We start from the raw sequence: 21,193 nt of genomic DNA on the forward strand, positions 1-21,193 counted from the left end.
TACCAGGCTACCAGGCTAGACCAGATGTTAAACATTAGTGCTCATTGTCATTCATTAACACAACCTCAGGAACCTATGGGGCCAGCTTCTTGCACGCATATTTGCTGTAGGAAGGAAGTCTAGATTTTCTCAAGGGAGAAATCGGGGAGCACACATCCTTCTTTTTTTTTTAAGTCCCAGAATTCACAAGAGGATGCTTTTGTGTAACAAGCACCCCAGAGTACAGTTAAAATCAGATCCAGGTTACCCGTGTGGGGCCGCCTGACTGCCTGGTGCTTCCTCGGCAGGTTGAGGTAGAGGAGGGGCGTGGGGCTGAGAGTTGGGCAGATGGGTCCGGCAAGTGGCTCTGCTGCTCCCAGCCTCAGTTTCCCCCTCTGGAAAGTGAAGGTGGTAACGGCGCCTTTCCAACGGGTTGTGGGGAGGATTCCACGAGGTGACCATAAATGCTTTTGCCCAATGCCTGCAACGGTGGCAGGTGCCCAGGTCTGTTGGGGTGTCTCTGTCTCTTTCTCATGTTTACAAAAGTGGCCGTCACCCCGGGTGCAGCATGGCCCCCAGAAAGGCTGCTTTGGTTTTGAAACCTCCACTTGGGTCTCTGCTGTTTAAAACGACTCTTTTAGGTCGGGCATAGTGGCTCAGGCGTATGATCTCAGTGCTTTGGGAGGCCAAGACAGGAGGATCACTTGAGCCCAGGGGTCCAAGACAGCCTGGGCAACACAGTGAGACCCCATCTCTACAAAAAACTTAAAAATTAGCCAGATGCAGTGGCACATGCCTGTGGCCCCAGCTACTCAGGAGGCAGAGGCAGGAGGATGGCTTGAGCCTAGGAGTTCAAGGCTGCAGTGAGCTATGATTGTGCTGCTGTACTCCAGCCTGGGCAACAGAGCAAGACCCTGTCTCTAAAAATAAAAAATACATAAATGGCTGGGCGTGGTGGCTCACTCCTGTAATCCTAGCACTTTGGGAGGTTGAAGCGGGCAGATCACCTGAGGTCAGGAGTTCAAGAGCAGCCTGGCCAACATGGCGAAACCCCGTCTCTACTAAAAAATAATAAAAACAAAAGTTAACTGGGCATAGTGGTGCATGCCTGTAATCCCAGCTACCTGGGAGGCTGAGGCATGAGAATTGCTTGAACCAGGAGGTGGAGATTATAGTGAGCTGAGATCGCGCCACTGCACTCCAGCCTGGGTGACAGACTCCATCTCAAAAAAATAAATAGAGTGACTCTGTGCCTGACAAGGGAGTGCAGGACAAGGGGAGGTGCAGCCCAGGCCCCAGCTCTGCCCCCAGCCCAACTGTAAATGCCATTGCCCAATTACCCCTTCTCTTTCTTCTTTGTATTGTGAAGGGTTTTGTTGTCAAGAACGGTCGAGAGAGGAATACGATCCCCCTGTACACTCCACCTTGATTTTCATGAACACGATGCCATATTTGTCTCATCTATTTTTTCAATGTGTTAAATTTTTGTAATTAAAATATAATTCACATATAAAAAATACACAGCTAGTGGCCGGGTGCAATGGCTCACACCTGTAATCCCAGCACTTTGGTAGGTTGAGGTGGGCAGATCACCTGAGGCCAAGAGTTCGAGACCAGCCTGGCCAACATGGAGAAACCCGTCTCTACTAAAAAACAAAAAACTCAGCCAGGTATGGTGGTGGGTGCCTGTAATCTACTTGGGAGGCTGAGGCAGGAGAACTGCTTGAACCCGGGAGGCGGAGGTTGCAGTGAGCCCAGATTGCACCACTGTACTCCAATTTGGGCCACAGAGCAAGACTCCATCTCAAAAAAAAAAAAAAAACAGTGTAAAAGTTCAGGGAGTCCTGACAGTGGCCTGCAGCCTGCACTGAAGCATTTTCTAGTAAATTTCCCTGCCTCATGACATTCAAGTCTGCACCTAAACGTCATAGCATGCATTGCTAAAAATATGACGTTTCTACATACCCACTGTCCCATGATCACTTCTAACTAAATTAACAACAGTTCCTTAATAGCTTTTAAAACCCAGACCATATTCAAATTCCCCAGTTGTTCCAAAGTGTTACAGCTGGCACGTTTGAAACAGGATCCAAATAATTTCCATACATCATATTTAGTCGAGTCTCCTAGCTTTCTTTATTCTAAAGTCATCTCCCCTCCCCCAACTTTTTTTTTTTTTTAAATATGATACTGACTTTAAGGGAGTGGACCACGTGTCCCGTGGAATGTGCCACCTCCTGCTGTCTCTCTCTCCCTTTTATTTCCTATTAAGTGGAACTCGGCTCCAGGCTGGATGTAGTCAGACAGAACGTCTTGGCAATCCCGCCTCACGGACCATGCCATGTCTTCTGTGTCACTTCCCTGCCAGACACACAAGGCATCTGGTTTCTACACCCAGAATGAGGCCTCAAATGTCCCCCCAGGATTTTAAATGTTAGGCCACCATCCCCAGCTGGCTGCCTCCAGACACAGGGTACAGTTGGCTCAGTATGGGGAAGGTCAGGCCAGTGCTGGAATTCTTTGCGTCTCTGGACACATGGGATGGCTGTGGTGCTTGGGTGGGTGGGTGGGGGTCGGGGGGCGGGAGTGAGCTCAAGGGTCCCAGGAGGAGGAGTATCCAGTATCCAGACCCCTACCACATGGCCGGGTGCAGTGGCTCACGCCTGTAATCCCACCACTTTGGGAGGCCGAGGCAGGCGGATCACCTGAGGTCAGGAGTTCGAGACGGGTCTGGCCAACATGGTGAAACCCCGTCTCTACTAAAAGTACAAAATTAGCCGGGCATGGTGGCGAGTGCCTGTAATCCCAGCTACTCGGGAGGCGGAGGTAGTGAGCCAAGATTGCACCACGGTCCTCCAGCCTGGTTGACAGAGCGAGATCCGTCTCAAAAAAAAACACAAAAAAAATCGATAACCAGACCCCTCCCCGGGAGAGCTGCCGTGGGGTTCCGGGCATTGAGGCACAGGGATGTCAAGCCCTCCGACCTACCCGTCCTTGGCAGCTGTGGGATTTCATCCTGTGGTTCTGTTCCCAACCCACCACAGACGATAACAGCAACCAGAGCTCCATCGCAGATGCCTCCCCCATCAAACAGGAGAACAGCAGCAACTCCAGCCCCGCTCCAGAGCCCAGCTCGGCTGTGCCCAGTGACGGCACCGAGGCCAAGGTGGATGAGGCCCAGGCTGATGGGAAGGAGCACCCAGGAGCTGAAGGTATGTGGCCTCTGGAGGTGGGGCTCTGATGGCCTCCCTGTAACTGGCTTTCAGTGACTAGGTGTTCCAGGAGGCCCTGTCGTGTGCCAGCCCCAGCAAGGAGACAGTAAAGAGAGGTGACACCTGGAGGACATGGTCTCGTGGGGGAATTAAAAAAATCAGACAGGCCAGGTGCAGTGACTCATGCTTGTTATCCCTGCACTTTAGGAGGCCAAGGTGTGAGGACTGCTTGAGCCCAGGAGTTCAAGACCAGCCTGGGCAACATAGCAAGACCTCATCTCTACCAAAAAAAAAAAAAATAGCCAAGTGTGGTGGCACACACCTGTGATCCAGCTACTTAGGAGGCTGAGGTCGGAGGATCACTTGAGCACAGCACGTCAAGACTACAGTGAGCCGTGATCATGCCTCTGCACTCCAGCCTGGGTGACAATAAGACCCTGTCTCAAAAATAAGTAAATAAATAAAAATCAAACAATTGGCCAGGCATGGTGGCTCACACCTATAATCCTAATGCTTTGGGAGGCTGAAGCAGGAGGATCACTTGAGGCCAAGAGTTTGAGACCAGCCTGGGCAGCATAGCAAGACCCCGTCTCTACAAAAAAAATGCTTTAAAATGAGCTGGGCATGGTGGCATGTGCCTGTGGTCCCAGCTACTCAGGAGGCTGAGGCGGGAGTATCCCTTGAGCTCAGGAGTTGGAGGCTGCAGTGAGCCGTGATCACACAACTGAACTCCAGCCTGGGTGACAGAGTGAGACCCTGGCTCAAAATATATTAATAAAAAATTTTAAATATATTTAAAAAATCAGACAACCTAGTATTAGGAAGATAAGTGTGGCAGAGAATTATAAAGTAGGAAAGGGGTGGGGGGGTCTTGCTGAATGACCTGGGGAGTTGCAATTTTAAAGGGGGTGGTCGAGTGGCCTTTGAACAAGACAAGGCTCAAACTGGGCAACTAAGCAAGCCGTGTGGGGATCTGGGAGGAGAATAGTGTGGGCAGAGGTAAGAGTGAGCGAGGAGCTGGAAAATAAGATGGGCACCAGGCGCAGTGGCTCACACCTGTAATCCCAGCACTTTGGGAGGCCAAGGCAGGCGGATCACTTGAGGTCAGGAGTTCAAGACCAGCCTGGCCAACACGGTGAAACCCTGTCTCTACTAAAAATACAAAAATTAGCGGAGTGTGTTGGCATGTGCCTGTAATTCCAGCTACTCAGGAGGCTGAGGCAAGAGAATCACTTGAACCCGGGAGGCGGAGGTTGCAGTGAGCCGAGATTGTGCCATTGCACTCCAGTCTGGGCGATAGAGCGAGACTGTGTCTCAGAAAATTTTTTAAAAGTTAATAATAATAAGATGGGGTCAGACAGAAGGCAGCGCCTCAGGTATGGGGGGCTCGTAAGGCCACTGCCTGGCCTGGGTTTTCATGGTAAGACGGGAGCCACTGGGGGCTTCGGTGACATGATCTGAAGGATTAAGAACAGATGATGGGGTGATTGTGTGAGAGTGTGTGTGTGATTGTGTGAATGTGTACAGAAATATATATGTGTATGTGTTTATTTTGAGTCTCTACAGAAAAATTAAAAGAATGGCATAATACTGTCCTGTATATCCACCTGCTGCACTTGGCAATTGTTGGCTTTTGGGTTTCTTTTGCTTTGTATTTTTTCTGGGACCATTTGAAAGTAAGTTATAGATCTCAGGACATTTCATCCCTAAACATGTCAGCACGTGTCTTTTAAAAATAAAGACATTGTGGGCTGGGCACAGTAGCTTATGCTTATAATCTCAGCACTTTGGGAGGCCGAGGCAGGAGGATCTTTTGAGCTCAGGAGTTCAAGACCACCCTAGGCAAGAAGACGAAACCCCATCTCTACAAAAAGTATAAAAATGAGCCCGGCATGGTGGCACACACCTGTAGTCCCAGGAGGATTGACTGAGCCTGAGAGGTCGAGGCTGCAGTGAGCCATGATTGCACCACTCCAGCCTGGGTAACAGGGTGAGACCTTGCTAAAAAAAAAGACATTCTCTTACAGAATTACAAATACCGTTACTGCATCTAAGAAAATGAGCAGCATTCTGGATGGTCTAACATGGAGGTATATTTTGAAGGTGAGGGGAAAGCCTGTGTTGGGCAGTACATAGGGGTGAGTGTGGACCTGAGGGTGACTCTGGGCACCTGGAGGGAGAGCAGTGGCTGAGCGGGTCTGGGGAGGGCAGGCCAGGTCTGGAACGCCTTGCACACCCACGAAGAGCTGGCGAGCATGGAATATGGAGTGGCAAATGTGACCAGCCTGCAGCTAGGGCCACCCCAGGGCTCAGGTCTTGTGTGTCCTGGGAGCAACCAGTGTGGTTCTAGGAGAAAGGCCGTCCCCTGCTGCAGAGCTGATCTGCACCCCTGTGCAAGGAGGCTCTGGGCTGGCGCCAGGGCCCCAGTCATAGCTGCACTCTGCTTCCTGCACCCCAAGAACCCATAGGTCAGCAGGAGAGACAGACACTGGAATGAAGGACTCATTGGCAGAGGTGCAGACAGACTCCATCCAGCCCGTGGGTGTGAGAGTCTGGCCATACAGAACCCTGCAGTATCATTTTTTAAATTTGAATGTGATGACAAAATTTAAAAATTGAGCTTAAAACAGGATTGATTTCTAGCTTATTTTGAAGAATCAGCTTTGACAATACCGGGCCTGCTTTTCCCTGGGGCAGTTACCAGCTGAAGCAGAAGAGACCCTTCCCTATTGTCTCTAAACCAAGGCCAAAGGGCGCTTGCCCTGTGTTACCTCATGGCCACTGTTGTTTTTCTTATTGTAGATTTTAAAAGGAAAATTAAGATATTTCTTGGGTTTTTTTTTTTTTTTTTTTTTTTTTTTTTTTTTTTCAGACAGAGTCTTGCTTTGTCGCCCAGGCTGGAGTGCAATGACATGATCTCGGCTCACTGCAACCTCCGCCTCCCAGGTTCAAGTGATTCTTCTGCCTCAGACTCCTGAGTAGCTGGGATTACAGGCGTGCACCACCACGCCTGGCTAATTTTTGTATTTTTAGTAGAGATGGGGTTTCACCACGTTGGCCAGGCTGGTCTCAATCTCCTGACCTCGTGATCCACCCACCTCGGCCTCCTAAAGTGCTGGGATTACAGGTGTGAACCACCACACCCAGACTATTTCTTGGTTTTCGTTTGTTTGTTTGAAATGGGGTCTTGGCCGGGCGCAGTGGCTCACACCTGTAATCCCCGCACTTTGGGAGGCTGAGGCAGGCGGATCACGAGGTCAGAAGATCGAGACCATCCTGACTAACATGATGAAACCCTGTCTCTACTAAAAATACAAAAAAATTATCCGGGCATGGTGGTGGGTGCCTGTAGTCCCGGCTACTCGGGAGGCTGAGGCAAGAGAATGGTGTGAACCCGGGAGGCGGAGCTTGTGTTGAGCCGAGATCGCACCACTGCACTCCAGCCTGGGCGACAGAGCGAGAATCCGTCTCAAAAAAAAAAAAAAGAAAAAAAGAAATGGGGTCTCACTGTTGCCCAGGCTGGAGTGCAGTGGTACAATCTCAGCTCACTGCAGCCTTGAACTGCTGGGCTCAGGTGATCCTACTGCCTCAGTCTCCCAAGTAACTGGGACTACAGACATGCACCACCATGCCCTGGTAATTTTTATAGTTTTTTGTACAGACGGGGTGTTGCTATGTTGCCCAGGCTGGTCTTGAACTTCTGGGCTCCAGTGATCCTCCCACTTTGGCCTCCCAAAGTGCTGGAATTACAGATGTGAACCACCACACCCAGCCAAGATGTTTCTTGAAGCTATTTCTCTATCAGAAGTGGAGGTGGAAAAGTGGAAAAGAAAAAGGCTGGAGAAGGCTTTTTTTTTGAGACAGAGTTTCGCTCTTGTTGCCCAGGCTGGAGTGCAATGGTGCAATCTTGGTTCACCACAACCTCCACCTCCCGTGTTCAAGCGATTCTCCTGCCTCAGCCTCCAGAGTAGCTGGGATTACAGGCATGCACCCCCATGCCCGGCTAACTTTTTATTTTTAGTAGCGACGGGGTTTCTCCATGTTGGTCAGGCTGGTCTTGAACTCCCAACCTCAGGTGATCCGCCCGCCTCGGCCTCCCAAAGTGCTGGGATTATAGGCGTGAGCCACCGCGCCTAGGCGGAGAAGGCTATTTTTTTAAGAAAACTGGGAAAGTACATATTTGAAGAGAGTATTTCTTAACATTTTATTTGTGAAGCTTATCTATGTCTGAATCAAACAGCCCACTTGACTCATTTGTGGTATTGCCTGGCCCCTCGTGGGGCTTTTGAGTTCATAGTCACTGCTGTGATGGACACAGTTAAAAAGGGATTTGAGGGGCCTCCAGGAAGGCTTCTTGGAGGAGTTGCTGTCTTGACCTGGTATTAGAAAGGAGGCAGGCTGGCTGGGCACAGTGGCTCATGGCTGTAATCCCAGCACTTTGGGAGGTCGAGGTGGGTGAATCGTTTGAGCTCAGGAGTTCGAGACCAGCCTGAGCAACATGGTGAAACCCTGTCTCTACAAAAAATTTAAAAATTAGCTGGATGTGGTAGTACATGCCTGTGGTCCCAGCTACTTGAGAGGCTGAGGCAAAGATCACTTGAGCCCAGGAGTTTGAGACCAGCCTGGGCAACATGGTGAAATCCCATCTCTACAAAAAATATAAAAATTAGGCTGGGCACAGTGGGTCACGCCTGCAATCCCAGCACTTTGGGAGGCTGAGGTGGGCAGATCACCTGAGGTCAGGAGTTCGAGACCAGCCTGCCCAACATGGCGAAACCCCGTTTCTACTAAAAATACAAAAAATTAGCTGGGTGTGGTGGCGAGCACCTGTAATCCCAGCTACTCAGGAGGCTGAGGCAGGAGAATCGCTTGAACCCAGGAGGTGGAGGTTTCAGTGAGCCGAGATCACGCCACTGCACTCCAGCCTGGGCAATGAGAGTGAAACGTGTAAAAAAAATATATACACAAAATACATAAAAACTATATAAAAATACATAAATATATAAAAATACACAAAATACATAAAAAATATACACAAAATACATAAAACTATAGGCATGCGCCTGTAGTCCTAGCTGCTCGGGATACTAAGGTGGGAGGATTGCTTGAGCCTGGGAGGTGGAGGTTGCAGTGAGCATGATCGTTCCACTGCACTCCAGCCTGGATGACAGAGCATGACCCTGTCTTAAAAAAAAAAAAAAAGAAAGAAAGAAAAGAGAAGAAGAAACTAAGAAAGTGTGGTGTGGCAGGACCACAGAGCTCAAAATAGGGAGTGTTGGGAAAGAAAGCTGGAAATAACAGGAATTTGGAAGGCCTCCCTCACTCAATGGGGTAAGCAATTGGCTCTTCAAATATGCTGGAGAGGCCAGGCGCGGTGGCTCATGCCTGTATTCCCAGCACTTTGGGAGGCCGAGGCAGGTGGATCACCTGAGGTCAGGAGTTTGAGACCAGCCTGGCCAACATGGTGAAACCCCATCTCTACTAAAAATACAAAAAATAGCCCGGCGTGGTGCACACTTGTGATCCCAGTTTCTTGGGAGGCTGAGACGGGAGACTAGCTTGAACCCAGGAGGCAGAGATTGCAGGTTCATGCCATTCTCCATATCAACTATAATACTTCCCGTTCAAGTCTGTGACTGTGCCATAATTTATTTGAACAGTCCCTTAGTGATGGTCACTTAGGTGTTCCCGTCTTTTGTTTTGCACATGCAGTCCTGCGAGGGGTCTGCCACCCTCATCTCTCTGCATCTTTGCCCAGGTGCAGGTGGCTTTGCAGGCTGCGTCCCTGGAAGTGGAACTGTTTAGTCAGAGGCTGCATATGCACTCAGAATGTCACAGGTTCTGCCTGGCTTTTCCCCCGAGAAGTCATGGGTAGGATGACACCACTAGCGCAGAGGTTCTCAGCCTCAGCACCCCTGGCATTTGGAGACGGATCATTCTTTTTTTTTTTTTGAGACGGCGTCTCGCTGTATCACCCAGGCTGGAGTGCAGTGATGCAATCTGGGCTCATTGCAACCTCTCTGCCTCCCGGGTTCAACTGATTCTTCTGCCTCAGCCTCATGAGTAGCTGGGACTACAGGCGTGCATTTGCCATCACACCTAGTTAATTTTTGTATTTTTAGCGGAGACAGGGTTTCACCATGTTGCCCAGGCTGGTCTCAAACTCCTGACCTCAGGTGATCTGCCCGCCTCAGCCTCCCAAAGTGTTGGGATTACAGGCGTGAGCCACCACATCCAGTCTCAGATCCTTCTTTATTGTGGGGGGCCATCCTGTGCATTGTGGGACATTGAGCAGCATCCCTGGCCTCCACCAAAATGTTTCCAGTTGTTAACCAATGTCCCCAGGATGGGGACGGGGTAAAATCACCCCCTGCTGGGAGCCAGTGCCCTAGCGGCTTTGCCATAGCCTTCGGTGGGTACAGTATGTGTCGTCCCCTCTCATCTCCCCTCATGGTCCCCATGATCCCATTCTGCCCATCAGGCTTCCCTAGAAGGTGGTTCTGCAGGTAGAAGGCAGAGGGGGTGAGATGGGGGCTGTGGTCACATCCACGTGGACACTCACCAGCTGTGTGGCCTTGGGCAGGCAACATCACCTCCACATACCCTCCTACTTCCTTGTTTGTAAAATGGGACGACCGGCTGCTCGGGAGGCTAAGGTGGGAGGATCACTTGAGCCTGGGAGGTGGAGGCTGCAGTGAGCCATGATCGTGCCACTGCACTCCAGCATGGGCGACAGAGAGAGACCCTGTCTCAACAGAAAATAAAATGGGATAAACAGAAGCTGCCTCCCTCGCCGGGAGCGAAGGGGGCGAGAACGCCAGCAAAGTGCTCGGCCTGGAGCCGGGGCTTAGGAGGAGGGTCTGGGAGCTGCAGGGTTGCCTTGTCCACCCTTCTGTCGGGGGAGCGATTTCGGGGGTCCCAAGGACAGACATGGGCTTCATGTGCAGCCATGTTCCTGCTTCTTTCCCGTCCTGGTTTCTTTCTGGCCGTGGCCTTGTTTCTCCCATGTTGGGGGTGTGTGTCTCCTTTGCTCTAGAAGCCCGATTTGAGCTCCGCAGCAGGAATTATGTTTTGAGTTAGTGTGTCCAATTGGTTGCTACTTTCTCGCCACCACCACCAGAGGCTAAATTGGTGGGACGCAGGTGGGAGCCACACCAGGGTCATCTCTGGCCACCCCAGGCCCCTGGGCCTGCACGGCTGCCCTGCACTGCTCAGCCAAGATCCACCTACCTGCTGCCCGAGCTGCCCGTGGGAAGGGCACAAGGACAGACCCGTGTGGCCTTCCCAGGTGGGTGCGTGCTGTCTGCTGGGACGGGGCAGGTCGGCCACCAGCTGTTGACCTTGCTTTGAACTTGTTTACTGCTATGTGAGTTCAGGGAATGACATAATTCCTGTCCAAGCTCCCTGGACTAAATTTAGGCCCCAGGAAAATAATTTTCCCTGGGTGAGTTCCAGCACCGCAGCGCCCAGAGAATCGGCTGCTGCCCTGAGCTCCTGAATGCTCTGTGGGTTCCAAGGCCAGTTCCCACCAAGCTCTAGGGCCTGGCTCTCAGGAGAGGCCTCTGCCGGGCACCTCCCTGCCCAGCATGGGTCAGTGTGAGTCTCTGGGTGACTGGCCACCTTCATGATTTCTAAGCCTACATCTGGGGCTCCCACCTCCCCCACCACTCTGCAGAGCCTGCTGTGCCCGGCAGAAAAGGAGCTGTGGTCAGATGCAAAGCCACAGATGGGCAACTTTTCTAGTAAAAACTTTAAATGTTTATGTTAAAGCAAACATGTATTATGAAATAGAGTATAACAATAACATGATTTCTTTCTCTCTTTTTTTTTTTTTGTTTTTGAGACAAAGTGTCACTCTGTCACCCAGGCTGGAGTGCCGTGGTGCGATTTTTGGCTCACTGCAACCTCTGCCTCCTGGGTTCAAGCGATTCTCCTGCCTCAGCCACCCGAGTAGCTGAGATTACAGGCACCTGCCACCACACCCAGCTACTTTTTATATTTTTAGTAGAGACTGGGTTTCACCATGTTGGCCAGGCTGGTCTCGAACTCCTGACCTCAAGTGATCTGCCTGCCTCAGCCTCCCAAAGTGCTGGGATTACAGGCGTGAGCCACCATGCCTGGCCTGGCCCCTCTCTTTAAAAAATAAATAAATAAATAAACTAGAGATGAGATTTCACTATATTTCCCAGGCTGGTCACAAACTCCTGAGCTCAAGCGATCTTCCCACTTTGGCCTTCCAAAGTGTTGGAAGTACAGGTGTGAGCCACTACACTTGGCCGATTTTTCTTTTTATTGAGATGAAATTCACATAAAATTAACCAGGTTAAGTGAATAATTCACTGACAGTACACTCACAAGGTTGTGCAACCACCACTTCTTATCTGGTTCCAAAACATTTTAATCACCCCAGAAAGAAACCTTGCACCCAGCAGCAATCATTCTCTACTTCTCCCTTCCCCAGCAACACTGGGTCCCTGCCCAGGGCGACTACGAAACTTTCTGTCTCCATTGGTTTGCCTATTCTGGACTTTTCATATAAATGGAATCATATACTCTGTGGCCTTTTGTGTCTGACTTCTTCTCACCCAGCATAATGTTTTCTTTCTTTTTTTTTGTTATTGTTTTGTTTTTTGTTTTTTGTGGTTTTGTTTTGTTTTGGAGACAGAGTCTCACTCTGTCACCCAGGCTGGAGTGCAGTGGCATGATCTTGTCTCACTGCAACCTCCGCCTCCTGGGTTTATGGGATTCTCCTGCCTCAGCCTCCCAAGTAGCTGGGATTACAGGCGGGCGACACCACGCCTGGCTTATTTTTGTATTTTTTTAGTAGAGACGGGGTTTTGCCATGTTGGCCAGGCTGGTCTCAACTCCTGACCTCAGCTGATCCACCCACCTTAGCCTCCCAAAGTGCTGGGATTACAGGCGTGAGCCACCGCGCCCAGCCTGTTTTTGTTGTTGTTGTTGTTGTTGTTGTTGTCGTTTTTTGAGACAGTCTTACTCTGTCGCCCAGGGTGGAGTGCAGTGGCGTGATCTCGGCTCCCAACCCAGGAGGTGGTCCCGGGTTCAAGCAATTCTCCTGCCTCGGCCTCCGAGTAACTGGGATTACAGGCATGCACCACCGCGCCTGGCTAATTTTTGTATTTTTAGTAGAGACGGGGTTTCACCATGTTGGCCAGGCTGGTCTTGAACTCCTGACTTCAAGTGATCCGCCTGCCTTGGCCTCCCAAAGTGCTGGGATTATAGGCGTGAGCCGCCGCGCCCGGCCAGGGCTCCTAGTCTGAGGAGTAACAGTGTCAACCCTGCTCAGACTCCCTGGGAAGGAGGGTCTTGCTGTCCCATTCCCCCACCCTCTGTGCCCCGGCCTGTCCCAGGCCCAGCACTATCTTCTTCTTCTTCCCATCTTGCCTGCTTGCTTTTAAACTTAAGCGTGGGTTATTTTCCCCTTTGCTATTCCTCTGCCTCAGAAACCCCAGCAAGGAAGTCTTGGTTGCACAGGCATTCTCTAGGATTCGTTTCGTGTGTGCATTTTAGCATCAGGGTACCATGGTGTCGGGGCCTTGGGTAGGATTTTTGCTGCCCCTTCATGAGTGTCTGGCTCTGTGCCCAGTAAGCTTTAGGAAAAACCACTGCCGCCATTGCCTCCTCCCAAGCTGCACCCACCGCCCCGCCCCATCCAGCCTGCACCTTCCTTCTGCTAAAGAAAACTTGGCGTGGAGCAGCGGGAAGACAGGCATGAGAAATCACCCGAATAACTGGGTTCATTCTACTGGCGATTGCTTGATGGAATGGTGTGCAGCCATCTTGTAAGCTGTTATGTTTAAAGAATCTTTAAAGACATGAAGAACTCCTCTGACATACCACGTGACCCGCATTTGGGAAGAGGAGAAAATTTGTACCCTTGGAGGGAGGGAAAACTGGAAAGATGGGAATTAATCCTCTAAAACATTAGTGGGGTGGTCCCTGGGTGGTGACAGGTGATTTTTAACTTTATTTCTTTCTGTGCTTTTCTGTTTCCTTCAATGATCAGTCATTGCTCTGGCAATTGGAAAAATATTATTATTATTATTATTATTATTTTGAGACGGAGTTTCGCTCTGTTGCCCAAGCTGGAGTTCAGTGGCGCGATCTCGGCTCACTGCAACCTCCGCCTCCTGGGTTCATGCCATCCTCCTGCCTTAGCCTCCCGCGTAGCCGCCACCACGCCCGGCTAATTTTTTGTAACTAGTAGAGACGGGGTTTCACCGTGTTAGCCAGGATGGTCTCGATCTCCTGACCTCGTGATCCGCCCACCTCGGCCTCCCAAAGTGCTGGGATTACAGGTGTGAGCCACCGTACCCGGCCAAATACCCATATTATTAAGAGAAATGTTTACAAAAGGTTAGTTACCTCTGATGTTCCCCAGGAGGAGAAGGCAGGCTCTTCAAAGGAGGAGGACGGGAGAGAGGAATTGACAGCCATGATTGTTGGTGCGCACTGCGGCCGCCAGGGGGTGCTGGGTGCACACAGCACAGAGACTGCAGCCTCCTCCAGTCGCCTCCCAGGGCCCTCAGCAGCTAAGTGTGCAGGAGAGGGTTGCAGACACCAGGGTCCGTGTGTGGCCTGGCTGCTGGAAACAGCGCCACTGAAAAATCAACAGGAGACTCCCCAGCCCTCCAGCCCCCCAGCTCATTGTAGCCTGCAAAGACCACTGGCCCCAAAACTACCCGATTCAAGGTATTGTTAGTATTTGGCCCATCCGGCCGCACCTCTCACGTGTCTGAAAACAGCTCCTGTCGTCTTGCTCTTCCCTCAGATGTTTCTGATGAGCAGAACTCACAGTCCTCGATGGAACATTCGATGAACAGCTCAGAGAAAGTAGATCGGCAGCCATCTGGAGACTCGGGTCTGGCCGCAGAGACGTCTGCAATCTCTCAGGTACCTCGCTCGAGGTCTCAGAGGGGCAGCCAGATCGGCCAGGAGCCCATTGGGTTGTCGGGGGTACGTTGAAAGGTGTTTCGTCATTGTCTTTTGTTGTTTTGTCGTTGGACCATTGGAACTGTCATTTGTCCATCAGGCGATGTCCATGAACACAGTCCTGGGCTCTGCCTTGGGCTCTGGGGCCGAGGGATAAAGAAACTTGTGGCCTCTGCCCTCGAGGAGCCTCCGGGTTGGAGGAGGATGAAGGGACCTTGAACCTAGCCTCGGCTGCTGCGTTTTGTCTGTTCAGGTTCACACAAGCATTGCCTCATCTCAGTGATCCCCAGATCGGTGAGCTTTAGAGCTGGGAAGACAAGACTTCAGAAACCTAAGTGGTGGGGCCTCCGACGGAGCGGTGCCGCTGGCCCCACTTGCACTGCGTGGGCCCCTCTCCAGGGCATCACTCTGTGTTGGAATCTGGGCTGAATGAGTCAGCACAGGTGCAGTGGGGCTTGGTGGTTAGGAGCAAACCTCCCAGAGTCGGGCCCAAGCTTGAATCCCAGCTCCCAAAATGGGATCACAGAACTGTCTTAGGGCCACCGTGAGGATTCGATGGGAGAACATGGGTAAAACACTTAGCATGGAGCAGAGGTGTCATTGGCCATGACCACTATTAGGATTTTTCACTGTAAATCCTCTAGACTCTTTTTCCTTCGAGACAGAGTCTCACTTTGTCACCCAGGCTGGAGTGCAGTGGCATGATCCTGGCTCACTCCAACCACCACCTCCTGGGTTCAAGCAATTCTCCTGCCTCAGCCTCCCAAGTAGCTGGGATTACAGGTGCCTACCACTATGCCCGGCTGATTTTTGTATTTTTAGTAGAGATGGGTTTCACCATGTTGGCCAGGCTGGTCTCAAATTCCTGACCTCAAATGATCCACTCCCTCAGCCTCCCAAAGTGCTGGGATTACAGTCGTGAGCCACTGTGCCCGGCAACTTCAAAATCTTTAAACCCTTTGACTGGCAGCTCCCTTTCCAGGAACTCACCCCGTGGAACCCCCTCCACATGCCCTAGCTCAAAGGGGCTGCTTAGGGAAATCTGGGGTCTTGTCTGAGACAGACTAAGGCACAGCCATTTAGAAGGGCATGGTTGTGCCTTCCAGGTTCTGATAAACATTCTTGCAGTGTGCAGTGAGAAAAGCAAGCTGCAGATCCGCCAGTGTAGCATGAGCCCATCTGGTTAAAAACAGTAGAAACCAAAGCCTGGTGATTTATATTAAGACCAAAGTTGTCGGCTGGGATCTCCGGGCCTCTTGAGCTCAGAGAAGAAAAGCTCAGCTTGAAACTTTGATCCATACCCTGAGAGTATCCAGTGCTCCCCCGCAGTACCTGGAAATGCCAGGAGTCCCCCATTCTCACATCGCCCCCACTACGTCCCACTCTTGCTTCCAGGAGACCCAGACCTAAAATTGGGCCTCTTCCACCATTTTCACAGGCACGCCGACACACACACTGTCCACAGAGCTAGGTGTGTGAGTGACATGGAGGATGTACTCCAGTAAAGCAGACAGCCTGACATTTCAAGCAGTACGTTTTTGGCTGGGTGCAGTGGCTCACATTTGTAAGCCCAGCACTTTGGGAGGCTGAGGCAGGTGGATCACTTGAGGCCAGGAGTTCGAGACCAGCCTGGGCAACATAGCAAGACCCCGTCTCTCCAAAAAAAATGAAAAAGAAAATTAGCCAGACGTGGTGGTGCGTGCCTATAGTCCCAGCTACTCTGGAGGCTGAGGCGGGAGGATTGCTTGAGCCTGAGAGTTCAAGGCTGCAGTGGGCTATGATCATACCACTGCCCTCCAGCCTGGGTGACAGAGCAAGACCCTGCCTCAAAAAAATAAATACAGAAAAAAGGAGAGAGAGGACAGAAAGGCAGCCTTCCTGACTCCCTGCGATCCCTGCTCCCAGGGTCCCTCAGAAGGGGCTCACGTCACTGTCTCTGCAAGTCCGTCGCATGTCCTACTCAAGGCCTCTCCTCTGCAACATTTATCTCTGAGAACCCACCATGGACCAGGGGCTATACCTAATCCCTCCCTGCCACAGTGGGGCTGACAATGGGCTCAGGATAAGCAGACACAAGTAGGTCACAGAGTCCCACTAAGTGCCGTGAGAGAGTGAAACAGGGTGACGTGAAGAAGTAGAACAGGCCATGGGTAGAGGGTGCTGTGGCTGGCGTCAGCAGGGAGGTGCTGGCTGTGAGCCAGACACAAAGGGGGCGAGGCTGGGATGGTGAGCTCTCCAGGCAGGGGCAGACCAAGATGCAGAGACCTCAAGACAGGAGCCAGCTTGAAGAACGAAGGGGAGGCCAGAACCTGGTGGGTGAGGAAGAGAATGGCCTGATGAGGGAAGAAGTGGGCCAGGCTGGTCACTAGGGCCTTCTCGGTCCTGGTGAGGAGCTGGGTTTGTTCAGAAGTCAGTAGGAAAGTTGTGGAATGCTTTGTATTTGTAAGTTGTGGTTTCTGTTGGAGGAAGGTTGCTGGGGCCATGCTGTTGGCCACAAGGAGGCTGCTCCATCAGCCAAGCCAGAGGCCGGGTTTGGGCGGGGGGTGCAGTGCGGGCGGAGAGGGGGCTTCAGGGGGTGTCCAGGCCTGGGGCTTTCTCCCAGGCTGATGGGGAGAACCAGTTAGGATGGCTGAGGTCAGGAATTTGGTCTCAGGTGACAGGTTAGGTTTGAGAGGCCCAAGACAATTGTGTGATGGATGAGTGAGTGTTAAACCTTTTCTGGGGTCCTGGGTTTCTTGGGAATTCAGTGACAACTACAGACCCTTTCCCTCAGAATAACACACACACATATGTGTATATCCAGCAAATGCTGAGAGTCCAGCCCAGACCAGGCACTGTGCCCAGCCCTGCAGGAGCAGGAGTCTACATGGCAGAGTGGGTCTGGGCCTCTGGGAGATGGCCTAGAACTTGCAGAGATTTCCAGGCATCATGGCTCACACCTGTAATCCAAGCAGTTTGGGAGGCTGAGGCAGGAGGATCCCTTGAGCCCGGGAGTTCAAGACCAGCCTGGGCAGCATAGCAAGACCCCATCTCTACAAAAACCTTTAAAAAAAAAATTATCCGGGCATGGTGGCACATGCATATAGTCCCAGCTACTCAGGAGGCTGAGGCAGGGGGATCCTTTGAGCCCAGGAAGTCGAGGCTGCAGTGAGCTATGATGAGCACTGCACCTCAGCCTGAGCAGCAAAGCAAGACTCTGTCTCTAAAAAAAATTGTTAAAAGAACTTGGAAAAGCCGGTGCGGTGGCTCATGCCTGTAATCCCAGCACTCTGGGAAGGTGAGGCGGGCGGATCACCTGAGGTCAGGAGTTTGAGACCAGCCTAGCCAACGTGGTGAAACATGGAGACATGGTGAAACCCTGTCTCTACCAAAAATACAAAAAATCAGCCAGGCGTGGTGGTGTGCACCTGTAATCCCAGCACTCTGGGAGGCTGAGATGGGCAGATAACCTGAGGTCAGGAGTTTGAGACCAGCCTGGCCCACATAGTGAAACCCCGTCTCTACTAAAAATACAAAAATTAGCCGAGCATGGTGGCACATGCCTGTAATCACAGCTACTTGGGAGGCTGAGGCAGGAGAATCACTTGAACCCAGGAGGCGGAGGTTGCAGTGAGCCGAGATTGCACCACTGCACTCCAGCCTGGCGACAGAGTGAGACTCCATCTCAACAACAAAAACAAGAACTTGGAAAGGTGAACTTGAAACAATAATCACAAGTAATCACCCTAGCAATGAATCACAGATGGGAAGATTGATAACAGCAACTCCTGGTCCAGTCTGAATGAGTGGGGAGAGCCTAGGGTCCAAGGCAGCAGTGTAGGAAATGCTCCCGAGTTACCAGCCATTGGCATGTGATAGGGCCAGGCAGGGGCCAGGGGACACCGCGCTCCATGGCTCCAGGAAGAGTTCGGGTGTGAGGGTCTCCACAGGTCCTCGAACTCTCTGGAGTCCACGCTTGGGCCTTGGGTCTGGAAGTGCTGGTCTGAACCACAAAGCCGCCCCCCCTCGGTTCCTTCCTTGGCTGACCTTTGGCCTCACGCCCGGCCTAACTTGCTCTCCTGGCCCATTAACCTGTGTTCCCCTTTTCTTCTCTCCCCAAGGATTTGGAAGGAGTGCCACCCTCTAAAAAGATGAAACTGGAGGCCTCTCAACAAAACTCCGAAGAGATGTAGACGATGCTTTAAAGCCTCCGATCCATGTTCCATGGAAGGTACATCAGCAATTAATTCTAGAGCAACTTTGCCCCAGCGATTCCTCTTGGGTGCGAACAGAACTACTAATGTTTCAAGTTTACCAAGTGCAAATCCAAGAAGACCCAGAACGGCGTCATTTCTCAGACACTGAAGAACTCTGCTGTGAAGCAAAACACTCAAACCTTTAAGGGACTGTCCTTGGGGAGGCAGGCGGGGCTGACAGCTCAGGAGTGTCTGCACACTGTCTCGGAAGCCAGGATTCCATTTGTGTTGCTGCTGTATTTTTTCCCCCACTTCTCTATGTAACGATATAAGCTATCGGAGGGTGGTACCAATCAGGAACGCTTTTCGGCGGGGCTGTCCACTGTTCAACCGATTCCTTCCGCTTTCTTTTTTTGTGCCTTGTGCCCTTGAGGTGACCTCTGGCATGTATCCTGGTGGTTCTTACATCCCCCTCTGCAAAGTGCCCTCTTGGTTTGGTTCGGGCGACGGCCGCCACCCTACTCACCGCTCTCCTCCCTGCCCCAGGACTTCATCGGAGCAGGCAGGGTGGAGCGAAGGAGCTCCTTAGCCCACCTGGTTTGCAGGTGCAGGGGGACCTTAGGCACGCCCCAAGCACCAGGCACCAGGACCCAAGGACGCGCAGGTGTTGGGGCACAGTCCCCAAGGGCTTGGCCCCTTGGATCAGGCTGGGCACTCGCTGTGCTCTCCCCTCCTTGGGGCATTTAGGACTAGGCGTCTCCAAGCCCACCATGGCCCAGATGGACGTGCAAAGCCCTTGGAATTTTCTGGCACTTCCTCTCTATTGCCCCCCACCACCACCACCCCCATCACTGCTTTCTCCCAGCCCTCCGAATACGAAATGGCTTCTCTGGCTGACTGCAAGGCTGTCTCCTTAAGGCACTGAGTGGGCCAGGGAGGCTGGGAGCCGGCGGCAGGATTAGCTGGTGCTGAACTTTCTCTCATAGGACGTCACTTGGATTTCAAATCCACGGTCACCTGCTGCCCTTTGCCTCTCCCCGACGCCCCAGCCTGTGCCCCGGAGAGCAGGATCGCAGTGGTCAGAATCCACGTGCTTTCCTGTTCGCAGGCTGTTCTGACTCTCAGAGCCAACAGCTGGACCGTGTCTCGTCCCCAGAACATGCTGTCTGTCCCCACTGGGGAGCAGGCCTTGATGGCTGGGCCTCGAAGGCCACAAACAAGGCGTCGAGGAATTGGAAAGATTTGCACACCCTCCAGAAAGGAGAGACGCAATCTCCCCTCCCTCCCATCCCCCACCTGCGCTGGAACAGCTTCCTCTCACTGAACGGAGACGCCCCCTTGGACGAACTGCCTAATCGTTTGGTTCTGAGGCCTGGTTTGCTCTTAATTAATATATGAACTCCTAAGACCTTAAACCTTTTCCTAAGCTTTCTTTACTGCACTGGAGTTCTGACTCCCTTTGAGTTGTGTGTTACTGGGGGGTGGGGGTCACGGGTTTTGTTGTTTTTTGGGGCTAATTGGTGCATATTCAGGTACCACCTTTGACGTGTGGATCTTTCTCCTGACCATCATGGGAAGTGTCTGCTGGATTCCATTTTCTAAGAGTTTCTGAGGGTGAGGCTCTTATTTTTTTTTTAAGGGATCCTATTTCCTGCACTTCAAGAAGAATCAAAATGTTCCTGAATTTCAAATACCTCATGCAAAATGTCTCCTGAAATAAGGGAAAAAAAAAAACACACACACAACTTTGAAAATCTTAATGTTGAAGTTAGCAATGCCGAAAGGTTTCTGTCTTAAAAAAAAAAGAAATCCTTGTACTTATCAGTTTTGCCCCTTAGGCAGTCAGTTTTGTTGAGAACTGTGTCCTGCGTCCTGGCGCAGAACCTACCTGATGCGGTTCCTCTCCACGCATCTCGAGGCGGCGTTACCTCCAGATCCCGTAGAGTTAGAGTCACATTTTTCTTTGCAGTGAAACTCCATCTTGGTGAGAGATGAATTTGGATATTTATTTCCTTTTCTTTTTTTGGGAAACGAGAGGCTACAACAAAGACAGCTGAAGGAGAATGAAACACACACATCCACAGAAACAGAGAGACGTAGGTGGTCCTGCCGTTGGCTGCAGCCTCTCTGGACAGGCGAGGGGAGTTGGCGCAGGTGAGGACTCAGACGACGTCCACCGTCCCAAGGCTGTCACTAGTATTTCTCTGAAGTGCCTGAAGGTAGGAATGGGCCGGCGATTGGGACCAGCTGGGCCCCGCCACGGCCACGCCAGGCAAAGCGCCAGCAGCCCTGCACTCCACGCTGGCCAAGAAGGCCTTCCACGCAGAATGACGAGACTGCAAAAATCCGATGTGCTTCCTTCCCTGGCGCAGTCGCTCCTTGAGCCGCTGCCCCCCACCCACCCTGCACCCCTCGCCCTCCCCCCACCACAGAATCTAAGACCTTTCAGCTTCGAGCCAGGGGGCGGGGGATCCCGAGCAAAAGCCTTCCGTGGACATCAGGCCCTGTGGCCTCAAGGGCTCCCAGGGCAAACCTAATTCCCCCCAACACGTGAAGTCGGGGAAGCTGCGGCTACACATTCCACAAAGTGCTGGCACTTACACCCACAACCCGGAAGGCTGTGGACCGATTCCTCTAGGGTGGTGACCTCCCATTAGCAAACGGTGTCATGGTTTGGAATGTTCATTATCGCCAAGAACCTGGTTAGAGGCATAAAGACCTTTTTTCACCGTTACCTAATTTTTTCCCCTTTCAAGACTTTTTTTTTTGGTGTGTTGTACAGCAGTATAATTTTTCACTTATTTATTCCATCAGTAGATATGGTTTGTACAATGTACAATGGTTTCATTTCAGAAAATAAAAATTTCAAATCATGAA

General features: G+C 51.6%; 1 protein-coding gene across 2 annotated transcripts in view; it reads left to right on the forward strand.

Annotated features, from left to right (window-relative positions):
• BCL7A (BAF chromatin remodeling complex subunit BCL7A) overlaps positions 1 to 21,193 on the forward strand; it is a 40,417-nt gene extending 19,224 nt beyond the window's left edge. The window contains exons 4-6 of one of the 2 annotated variants that reach the window (XM_024257384.3): positions 3,024 to 3,191; positions 13,981 to 14,165; positions 18,242 to 21,193. In XM_024257384.3, the coding sequence (XP_024113152.1) occupies positions 3,024 to 3,191; positions 13,981 to 14,165; positions 18,242 to 18,313 (425 nt within the window). In that variant the 3' untranslated portion in view covers positions 18,314 to 21,193. The remainder of the gene's footprint in view (positions 1 to 3,023; positions 3,192 to 13,980; positions 14,166 to 18,241) is intronic. The other variant, XM_024257385.3, reaches the window with a different exon arrangement.

The sequence above is a fragment of the Pongo abelii genome, chromosome 10 (assembly GCF_028885655.2).
Source record: "Pongo abelii isolate AG06213 chromosome 10, NHGRI_mPonAbe1-v2.0_pri, whole genome shotgun sequence".
NCBI classification, from domain to species: Eukaryota; Metazoa; Chordata; class Mammalia; order Primates; family Hominidae; genus Pongo; species Pongo abelii.